At 50.4% G+C, this 11,104-nt stretch overlaps 1 protein-coding gene across 1 annotated transcript; it reads left to right on the top strand.

Moving 5' to 3' along the window:
* The first annotated feature begins 1,371 nt into the window (after positions 1-1,371).
* Positions 1,372-11,016, top strand: VPS11 (VPS11 core subunit of CORVET and HOPS complexes). The gene is made up of 16 exons (XM_075521140.1): positions 1,372-1,541; positions 1,859-2,003; positions 2,193-2,328; positions 3,409-3,572; positions 3,674-3,921; positions 4,321-4,522; positions 4,804-4,955; positions 5,935-6,121; positions 6,513-6,656; positions 7,169-7,357; positions 7,676-7,837; positions 8,307-8,446; positions 8,755-8,957; positions 9,502-9,673; positions 9,786-10,008; positions 10,725-11,016. The coding sequence occupies exons 1-16, from the start codon at positions 1,393-1,395 to the stop codon at positions 10,887-10,889; spliced, it is 2,781 nt and encodes a 926-aa protein (XP_075377255.1). The 5' UTR covers positions 1,372-1,392; the 3' UTR covers positions 10,890-11,016.
* The last annotated feature ends 88 nt before the right edge of the window (positions 11,017-11,104 follow it).

Below are 11,104 nucleotides of genomic sequence, written 5' to 3'. Positions count from 1 at the left end.
AGAACCCTGGCCCATGTCGGACGCTGGCAACGAGCTTTGGAGAGAAGCCTCAAGAAGAGGAGTCAGTCTCAATAAATGGAAAGGCACTTACCCTCGGGCGTGACGTGCCGCTGCATCTCCCATCGAGTGTTGCCCCTCAGCTCTGCCTTGCTGAACCCATGCTCATTTTTCTTGCAACCAGATTAGCTGAGCACCATCAGCAGTTAAAACAAGGAGCGAGGTAAAAACTGTCTGGGTATCTGTGTGGAAGAGGCCTCATAAAACATCCCCGGTGCGTACAGCTGAAGTGCAGTGTGAAAATTTCATGGCAAATGTCAAAAGTGAGACTGTGGCTTGTCATCAGAGAGCTCTGTAAGTCATTGGGGGGGGGGGGGGAGGGGGGGAGAGGGTTGTCCTGGTCAAAGCGTGTCCGAACCTTACGCTGGCAGGGCTGCAAAAGCTCTGAAAACTGTAAGCTGTGACCAAGGCTATGTGACAGGGAACGGTGTGAGACCTTCCTGAGACTGGAACGTGCTGGCTGCTGTCTGAAAATCTGACAGGTAATTGTCTAGCATAAACACAGCAGTTAACTGTGTATGCTGTTTCTGATTCAGTAGATCCTGGAGTTCTTCCATCTGTTGGATTCTTTAGCCAGAGCTGGCCTGATTTGCGGTAGCTGCACTCGAGCAGCGTGCAGGGTTGCATAAAACTCAAGACATTTTCTATTCTCCACTGGTCACTGAAGAAAAGGGAATGGAGACAGGAAAGAAAGTAATTAGGAAGGACAGTGACTTTTTCAGGCTTTTAGAAATTTGTGTGGTGTATTGGTTTCAGGTGGTGATGCTGTTGCCTCCTCACAGTCAAAAATTCCACGGACCAAAGCACAGGTGAGCCCCTGAAATGTGCCCAAATGAAAGTCTAATGGAAAATTAAGTACTTCCAGCCTGGTTTAGAACTGTAAACTGACAGCTCTGCCGCGTTAGGAGCTCACATGTCAGTATTTCTAGTGTGGGGGTGGGAAAAAAGCCAGTGCTACAGGCCGCGGGCGGCCCCGGCTCCGGCATCGTGTGGAGGCCAGCCCAGCAGGTAGCGCCAGAAGGGGAGGCGGATGATGCGCAGCAAGGAAGGGTTGCTGCTGCCCTGGGAGCCTCCGGCCGTCCTGCTGCAGCCCGCTCCTGGGACAGGCCTGGGGCTGTGCAGGACCCCCGTGTGCCAGCCCTGCCCGCCGCTGCTGCCGGAAAACGGCACCAGAGGATGCCCAAGGAGTGGGGAAGGGACGCGGCCGGGAGCGCTGACCCCCGGTGACCAAAGGGACGTTCCGGGCCGTACGATGCCGCCTGCCCCGCCTCGTGACCCGGAGGGGCGGGGAAGCCGCTCCCCTGAGAAGCCACGGGGGCTGGGCCCGTCCCCAAGATGGCTGCCTACCTGCAGTGGCGCCGCTTCGTCTTCTTTGACAGAGAGACGGTGAAGGAGCCGGAGGGGGCCGGCGGGAAGCCCTTCGCCCTGCCCCCGGGCATCGCCGTCTGCGACTCGGGCCGGGGAAGCCTCGTCTTCGGGGATATCCTGCGGCTCGGCGGGGCCAGGAGCTGCGGCGGGGTGGGGCGGGTCGGGGCTGCGCGGGCCCGGCGGGGCTCCGGCCTCGGGAGCGCGGCAGCTCCCTGCTGGAAGGCTTGCCTGGCCTTTGCCTCTCGGAGAAAAATGCCGGTGGATGCTTTGCTGCCCATGGGCCGCCCCGCAGAAGCGCGTTGACTGCGGCCTCACCAGAGCTCAGCGAGAGGCGAGCGTGAACGGGTTCGATCCCGGTACGATGGGAGCCGTGGGGTTGTGTTTTCTTGGGGTTTTTTTTTCCCTTTGCACACCTTAACTGCGATCTACATATGGAAGGTCAGATTTGGTTTTTGCCTCGCTCCCTTCAGCTCAGTAGTTTCCAAGCGTACAAGCTCAGGGTGACGCATCTGTACCAGCTGAAGCAGCACAGCATCTTGGTTTCTGTTGGTGAGGATGAAGAGGGAATTAACCCCTTGGTAAGTCCGCTGACAAAGAGAGGAAGATGCATTTGTGTTGTGGGTCGTTCTTAAGACTATTGCAATCACCTCGGTTGACCTTCCTTACCTCGAGCAGCTTGCTCGTTTTGGGCACTGTTACATCTGACGCCAGGTCTCAGCCTCCTAATACCTCACGTTTTGCTTATGCCGGCTTGTCATCGTTTGTAGGTTAAAGTCTGGAACCTGGAGAAGCGAGATGGCGGCAATCCTCTTTGCACACGAATTTTTCCAGCGATACCGGGTAACAAGCCCACAGTTGTATCCTGCCTAACTGTCCACGAGAATCTTAATTTCATGGCTATTGGTAAGTAAAACTGCACTGTTAGTACAGTTTAAGCTAGTGCTTAAGAAAAATAGTATGGTCCTCACTCAGAGGTAGGGAAAATGAATAGCTAGCACAAAAATCAGCATCGAACGTCCTGACGGTTTTTCTTCTCACGCAGTTTTTGTGGTATTCTTACAGAGAGATAGTGAATCTTGTGCTGTCAGAGAGCTTGAGGAGATAAATACGTAAATGTAGCCTGAGTCTGTATATGTGGCAGTAATAACTTCGATACTTAAAAGGGAAGCACGTATTTTTAGCTGATGTCATCTTTCCCCACCAGTCAGTGAGGTTACGCGTTTATTGAGCTTAGTGCTAAATTTAGCTTTCGCTGTAGTACAGGAGAAAACATCATAGCTTTTGTGATACCTAATCTTACAGAGAGGTTTTTTCCAAGCTCTGTATAGAAACCTTTTTTCAAAGAAAAAAGCCGATTTCCCTCTTTGGATTTAACCATTCCTTTGTAATGCTTCTTGCTTAACTTCTGACAAAATAAGAGCAGCAATGTTGTGAGGTTGCAGGCGCTTTCAGTGAGTTGGTCCCTGCACTGAAATCCAAAAGCTTTCCGTATGCGCGTTGTGGCCTTCCACCCTGGGACAACTTGCAGGACTGGGGCTGTCTGCAAGCTGTGAACACCACGCGTTTTGCTCGCTCTTAGGAAATCTTCCTCTAGTCTTTTCACAGTGTGTACTATGTTTGGAGTAAGCCAGTGAATTGGAACGATAGTTACAGTTGGCGGAGGAGAAAGCTGTTTGGAAAACAAAATACAGAGACACTCAAACAGAAATAACCTGCAAGTGAAGTTGGTGTGTGGAAAGCAAGTTGAACCTTGCTGAACAGTGACATCCTGTGTGCAGCTGGGTGACGGCTTGGAACTGTAACAGGAGGAATCGAGAGTGGTTTGGCACATACTTCCGTGACACGAGAACCTGCGGCAGTCCTATTACTTAATACCTTGCTGGCGAGCAAGATGTCGTCTCTGACTGGAGCTGCCCTAACTGACGCTGGATAATGTTTCAGGTGTGCCGTAGAAGTAACAGTTTAATATGTCCCCTTCACCAGGTTTTGCAGATGGGAGCGTTGTACTTACAAAAGGAGACATCACTCGAGACCGGCACAGTAAGACCCAGATCCTACATGAAGGCAGTTATCCGGTTACTGGCCTTGCGTTCCGACAGTCTGGCAAAACAACGCATCTCTTTGTGGTGACCACAGAGAACATCCAGGTGGGAAGTTAATTGGGAAAAATGAGACTCTGACTCACAAATTGCATTGGCTTCAGAGTCTGGTTCGGAGCGATCCCCAAAACCTTGCGTTTCCTCTGTAGTCTTATACGCTTTCAGTGAAAGACTATCCTCACCTGGAGCTGGACACTCACGGTTGTGGACTGCGCTGCTCATCTCTCAGCGACCCCTCCCAGGATCTCCAGTTCATTGTGGCAGGAGACGAATGCGTGTACCTTTATCAACCAGACGAACGTGGCCCCTGCTTTGCCTTCGAGGGACAAAAGCTGATTGTTCACTGGTTTCGGGGGTACCTCGTCATTGTCTCCAAGGACCGAAAGACTTCTCCGAAGTAGGGCTTCTGGGAACAGATGAGTTCGTTTCGCTCTTACGGCTTCCTGCTTTCCCTCTTTTTTCCTCCTTCCCTGCGAAGCTTCGCTCTTGGGGGCCGATTGCAACTTTGTCAGAGGTTGTTAAGATTCATCTGGACCCGTATATCGATTAACTTCTGTTGTGAGAGTAGCGCATGCTGAATGAGTGGGATTTTTTTTCCCTGTCCTGTGAATTTCTCAGTCGAACACATAGGTGGAATTTGTGTATAAATACATGGTGTTTTGCCTCTGGGTCTGCTTAGGTTAATCGCCCAAATGAACCCCATTTGTCTTGCTCTCTGGACATCCCTAGTTTGCGTAGGTATCAAGAATTCCAGTTACGCTCTCCTTGTCTTCTAAAACTTTATTCTGCTCTCCAGGTCAGAGTTTGCTGGGAATGAGGCACAGAATTCGGACAAACAAGTCCTGAATATCTATGACTTGTGCAACAAATTCATCGCATACAGCTCGATCTTCGATGATATAGTGGATGTCTTAGCAGAGTGGGGTTCTCTGTATGTACTGACCAGAGATGGGAAGATTCACGTACTGCAGGAGAAGGACACACAAACCAAACTTGAGGCATGTAAATCTGTTTTGTTATTAGTCTCTGCCTTATGTCTGCAAGATTGTACTGGCTCTGCAGATCAAAAAGTCGAACCTTTCAGGTGAGCGAGTTACATAACAAGTGACCTGATAGCGTTTCGGCATAACCGGCATTGTAATGCATTTGGTATTGAAAAGCCTGAGCACACACATGCGTACAGCACCAACAAGAAGAAACAATTTGTTTTCCAGGTGTGTCTGACCTTCTTTTGCGGGGTGGTATTTCCCTCACGCTGCTCTTACCCTGTGTTCCACAGATGCTATTCCGGAAGAACTTATTTGAAATGGCCATTAACCTGGCCAAGAGCCACCACTTGGACAGCGACGGTTTGTCAGAGATTTTCCGGCAGTATGGCGATCATCTGTATAACAAGGGGAACCATGATGGAGCCATCCAGCAGTATATCCGGTAAGCGGGGGTCTTGTAGAGCCATGATGACGTAGTACACGTAGGAGCTACGGAAGCCTTGATTTCTGTTTCAGCCCAGGAATAAAACCAAACCAACCCCCAAAAAAAGCTAAGCCGTGACTTGAGGTGAAAATTCTACCAGTAGAGAGGAACGTGTCAGTGAGATTAAAAGCCTCAGAAAAAGTTGCTTGGAAATTGCTCTGTACGCCTCAGGATAAAGTTCTGTTTGATCATATTTTAACACGAATAATGGAGGCACATTGGGATGGAGTGGGGCCTGATGACGTCTTTATAAACCAGGGATCGCTCTAGGCAAGGTGATGTGATTTGACCGTGTATGGCAGTCTTCTTGGAACATGCTCCAACAGCTTAATGTCAGTTTTAAAAGGTCTCGGGGGTTTTTTAAAACTTGGAGCAGCCTGTTTTGGGGCTTGCCGAAAACTTCACGTTCGGTCTCTTTAAAACGCCACAAAGCGTTACGTTCATGTAGAACTGAAACTTTGGAGTCCCGACGTCTAGCGAGAGTCGGCATGTATTTTATTGTCAACTGGCATGAAGTGTCAGCATAACTGTGGCTAAACTGCTCCCTGTGGGCATGAGCGTTTAAAGCCGACTTGGAGTTATGCGGCTGAAATGAAGGAGAACGTAGCTTTTGTTCCCCTTTTTTGGGGCTTCCCAGTTAGCTGTGGTCAGAGCGTAGTCTGTCTTCTCACTGCCTCCTTTAAAGGAGGATTAACTCAGTCTGTGCTGTCGCCGTCGTCCCAGTCGCGGCCTTTGTAAAGGGTTGGTTGTTTCACTGTGCGTGTAGATGGGTGGTCGTACACCATAACTAGTTGTTACTTCTGATGCGTAGCTGAGTGGTCCCAAGTGGGTTGGTGCCTGCTGAAGTTAAGGCTTCTCCGAGCTCTATTGTTAATATCCCCATTTCTTTTGACTTAATGGGTATACGGTCTCTTGTGACTTGACTCTTCCCTCTCAGAACTATAGGGAAGCTGGAACCGTCTTACGTTATTCGGAAATTCCTGGACGCTCAGCGCATCCACAACCTCACTGCTTATCTGCAGACACTCCACCTGCAGTCCCTGGCCAATGCAGACCATACTACGCTTCTGCTGAATTGCTATACCAAACTCAAAGACAGCTCCAAACTGGAGGAGTTCATTAAGGTATTGGAGGAAGGTGAAATCGTGCAAAGTTGTTACATCATCAGAATAATGACAAAGGGGTAGCGTCGACATTGTAAATTGGCTCCTGTGGGGCTGTTGAGAGAGGGAAGAGCGGGTTTGTCCCTCAGTAGCCTTGTCTTTGCTCCTTTATTTCCAAACTCTGATTACATTCTCAGTTTGCGAGTCTGGAGTGTGCTGGCTCTTGCCGGCGTGACTGGCAAGCTGACGAAAGGCAATTAGACTATTTCCTTTCTGCACGTGTGCTCTTTCCCTTGCGTGGGAGGTGCTAAGTTGTCCCTGCTCTGGCTTTCCTCCTCTTAGGTAAATGATTGCTGCTTGTGGCCTGCGGGAATGTCACTGAGGGACCATCTTTCTGCTTCTGTTCTTGTAGACGAGTGAGAGCGAGGTCCGCTTTGATGTGGAAACGGCGATCAGGGTGCTTCGTCAAGCGGGTTACTACTCCCACGCTGTGTACCTGGCAGAGAAGCATGCGCATCACGAATGGTACCTCAAAATCCAGTTAGAGGACATCAAGGTGAGGCGACAGTATTGCTCCCGGATTATTACTGGGGAGAATACCACTTCTCTAGCCTCCTCTTTAGTGAGAATACCGTTTCCCTGATGTCTTTCCTGCGGCTAGCGTGCTGACAGGACTGCTTAGGCAGCAGTAACCACACCTGCTGCTGCTTGTGTGTTGGCTTTCCGCTTTTAGCTCGTGTGGTAGACTAGGGGTGGAAATCAGAGGGCCTTACTCATTCTGTTTCAGATGCGGCTTTTAACAGTGCCCTTTAAGAGGAGGGAGGGTCGTTAGAGAGAGATTGACCTAAGTTGCGCTCTCTTTCCCCTGGGCCACAGCCAGTCTTCCTCCCTGAGGAGGAAAATAAGCAGGAATAGTGAACCAGGTGATAACTCAGAGCAAACGGTGGTCAAGGCATACTCCCAGCATGTCTTCAGTGTTTTCTGTCCTAACCTCAAAGTGGAGAGCAGAAGTTGATGTCATGTGATTTTGGGGTTTTTTTGTTTTGTTTTTGCTGGCTGCCTCTGCAGAACTACCAAGAGGCTTTGCGCTACATTGGAAAGCTGCCTTTTGATCAGGCAGAGAGTAACATGAAGCGGTATGGTAAAATCCTGATGCACCATGTCCCTAATGAGACCACGGAATTGCTGAAGATCCTTTGCACTGATTACCAACCGTCGGGAGACAATGAAGGCCCTGGGATGCTGGAAGGAAAAAAGGTACCGTTTGCGTTGACCGAGAGTTGTTGCTCTCGAGTAGTAACTTCACAGCGAGCCAGCGCTCCCGCGCGCCGTGTGGTGCAGGCCTGATGTTCTAGGTATAATGAGAAGCCTCGTCCTGGTGTACTGGTAGTCCCAGAGACAAGAGAGCACTTAAAGCTATTGCTCAGAACCAATTCCTGCCGTAATCGGCATCCCATACTGTGCCGTATCCATCGCGTCACAGACTCTGGGAATGAGCACTCTGCGCAGCAGGGAAGAAGTACCTGTCTGGCTGCGACTGGTCTGGGTGCTTGACTTTTTCTGGCTGTGTTACAGGCTAACTCAGAGGAGTTCATTCCAGTCTTTGCAAACAACTCCCGAGAACTGAAGGCTTTTCTGGAGCACATGACTGAGGTGCAGGCTGACTCTCCGCAGGGTGTCTACGACACTTTACTGGAACTTCGACTTCAGAACTGGGCACATGAACAAGATGAGCAGGTTTGAGCTCCTCCAGCTTTGTCTTTTGAGAGGGAGATTTGGTGTCTTTGAATCCTGTTTGCATTCCTGCCAACCTGTAACCTTTCCAGATGGGCATTGGTAACACAAGGCCATGCCGGACAAATGGCACATAAATGGGAAAGCAGCCTGCTAGCTGGGAGAATACTCCTTTCAGTGAGGCTGAGCTTGTTTTGTATGAATCTTATTTAAGAACAGATTGCAGACAATATGACCTCTGTGGGCAGATGCCTCTCCCACAAAAGTAGCTCCATTTGCTTGCCTGGGTCTCTGAGGATGCTGGCTGTTTGGGCAAAAGAAGTCATGTCCTGTGTGCTTAAAAGGGATAGAGGGCAAACAGCAAAACTGTCCTCCTCTTGGAAGGAGCTGCAAATTGCTGTCGGGTCTTGGTGCAAAATGTTCTCTGTGCGTGTGTGTGTGGCTCTCCTCGACCTCTCCCCCTTCTCGGTAGATCAAGGAGAAGCTGCACAATGAAGCCCTCACCCTCCTGAAGAGTGGAAGGTTCGAAACAGTCTTTGATAAGGCCTTGGTCTTATGTCAGATGCACAATTTCAAGGATGGTGTCCTCTACCTCTACGAGCAGGGCAAACTGTGAGTGTTGCTCTTGTCTGTAGGGTCCTGTCCTTCCCCCCCACCCCACAGAGATTTCTGAGCCAGAAATGTCCCTGCCTTACAACGGTAACGACCTCTTTAGTATCTCAAGATGGGAATTGTAGGTCATTCTTCACCTGAAAATATCTTGTTGTTTGAGCAGGGCAGTTACGTGGAGAGTGAATGACAGACCTGTCTTGGCTTCTGTGCGAATGCCTGGGGGTTGCATAGCTGGGTGAAAACCTGAGGTCCCTGTAACAACTCGAAAGGAGAGATTGTTGCAGCTGACGAGCCTCTTTCTCCCATAGTTTCCAACAGATCATGCACTACCACATGCAGAATGAGCAGTACAAGAAGGTGATTGAGGTGTGCGAGTCGTATGGAGACCAAGAGGCTTGTCTCTGGGAGCAGGCTCTCGGCTACTTTGCGCGGAAGGAGGAGGACTGCAAAGAGTATATTGCTGCGGTGCTGAAACGCATCGAGAGCAAGAATCTTATGCCTCCGCTGCTTGGTAATAATGACATGTGGCACCCCAAAAAAAACCCCCAAAACCCAAACTAGTTTATAGCACGCTCTGTAGATGAGAAACTTGAGAGAAGCATCAATGAAGTTTGAGCCCACCGTTTGAAGTAATGACCTGCTCTATAGGGAAAAGTGATGCCAGTCACAGGTCCCTGATTAGGGCAAAAGATCTGCAGGATCAGTCGTAGAGATGTCTGTACGTGATTTCTGTCCTGTCAGTGTGGGGAGGTGGAGGGCCTGCTGAAACTCCTGCTGTGCCTTAGTGGAGAAGTTGAACTGGAAGCCAATCCACTAGATCCTTGCTTTGCCCCTTTTGGTCTGAGCTATCCAAATGTGCTCCCAGTCACCCCTTTCTGGAAGAGGTCAAACTGAAATCTTTAGATGAAACTTTAGATGAGCTCTCCGATTCAGTGAGAATGCTGACTGCCTTTGCCTCTAAGTGGCCTTTTGCAGGAAAGCGGTCTGTCCAGGTAGGACTAGCGTAGCTGCAGTTTTGTTGCTTCTGTTGAAACTAACACCTCGGTTGTTCTCAGTTGTGCAGACGCTGGCTCATAACTCCACAGCCACGCTGTCTGTGATTAAGGATTATCTTGTCAACAAGCTGCAGAAGCAGAGCAGCCAGATAGAGAAGGATGAGCAGGAAATTCAGAAATACCGAGAAGAAACTACAAGGATCCGGCAGGAGATCGAAGAGCTAAAAGCAAGGTGTGGGACTGTGTGCTGTCTCATCTTAAATGGGGTAGAACTGTCCTTTTCTTTTATTAAGGAAAAATATACTTTGTCTTTCTTGCCCTTTTGCCTCCTCTCGCTCTCTCAGTCCCAAGATCTTTCAGAAGACCAAGTGTAGCATATGCACCAGTGCCCTGGAGCTGCCTTCGGTCCACTTCCTGTGCGGTCATTCCTTCCACCAGCATTGCTTTGAAAGCTACTCGGAGAGCGATTCCGAATGTCCGACTTGCATGCCAGAAAATCGCAAAGTGATGGACATGATCCGAGCCCAGGAGCAGAAGAGAGATCTGCACGACCAGTTTCAGCATCAGGTAGGGTGATACTGCCTGTCTTAGCAAGTTGAAATAAATAGGGCTTAGGTTCATTTACAGATCCCTCGAGGCTGGTAGGGAAGGGTAAGGTGAGAGTATTTTGTAATCAAGGTCACTGTTGACTATGAGTAATGAGGCATTAGGCCGCAGGGTGACTGCATTGTAGGGCATAAAGAGTCCTTGATGCTCTTCAAAGAGGAAAGAGAAACTGTTCTCACCTGACACCGAAACAGATAGAGACCTATTGGTCAACAGGTTGTATAGAACAAATTAAGGAGGAAGGAGAAAAAGGGTTGTGTGAATGGGGACGGGACCATGCAGTTGGGGTACGCCAAAAGTATTGTGTCTGCATGGTGTTTCCCAAGGCTGCAGTGGTGAGGTCGAGAATGGGATGTTAGCTAGAACTTGTTAACACGCGTGGAAACCAGAGTAGCTGAGGCAGTCGCTTTCTTGCTCGAGATAATTGTTCATCACCTTGTCGGTGTGTGGCTCAAACGTAGGATTGAAACAAGAGGTGGAACGGCTGGCGGCAGAAAACCGTAGCAGGGGAAGCCGCTTATGTGGCACTTGCATTGAGCTGCCAGAATAGCCGAGGAGTGACTCGGCCCGCTGCCTCTCTAATGAAGAGGCCGTAAGCGTGGGGCGCGAAAAGAAGGGGGGGTGGAGGCCAGAGGCCCTGGAGGCATTTGTCGATGCTGCTGCTTTGTGTCCGGCAGCTCAGGTGCTCCAATGATGGCTTCTCCGTCGTCGCCGACTACTTTGGTCGAGGCGTCTTCAATAAGCTCACCCTCATCACGGACTTGCCCTCGGGAAAGGCAGCTACCACGATTGAGGCCGGCCTGCAGCGGGAGCTGCTCATCCACACCAAGCGCAGCACCTGACCCCGGGCCGTGTCCCTGTGCGCCCTCTCGGCCTGTACGGGGTTCCCCCGCCTGTCCTCGGCACCCTGTACGCGGCCTTCACCCTGATCTCTCCCTCGGCCCCACAATAAATCCGACGAGCCGGGCAGTGCGTCCAGTGGCTGGGGCGGGCTCTGAGGGGGAGCGGGCGGGGTCCGAGGGAGGGGTCTAAGGGGGTGGGGGCGGGGCCTCCGGTC

This window comes from Mycteria americana, chromosome 19 (assembly GCF_035582795.1).
Source record: "Mycteria americana isolate JAX WOST 10 ecotype Jacksonville Zoo and Gardens chromosome 19, USCA_MyAme_1.0, whole genome shotgun sequence".
NCBI lineage: Eukaryota > Metazoa > Chordata > Aves > Ciconiiformes > Ciconiidae > Mycteria > Mycteria americana.
Note: the sequence above shows the minus strand (reverse complement) of the source record. Positions and strands in the feature narration are given on the sequence as shown.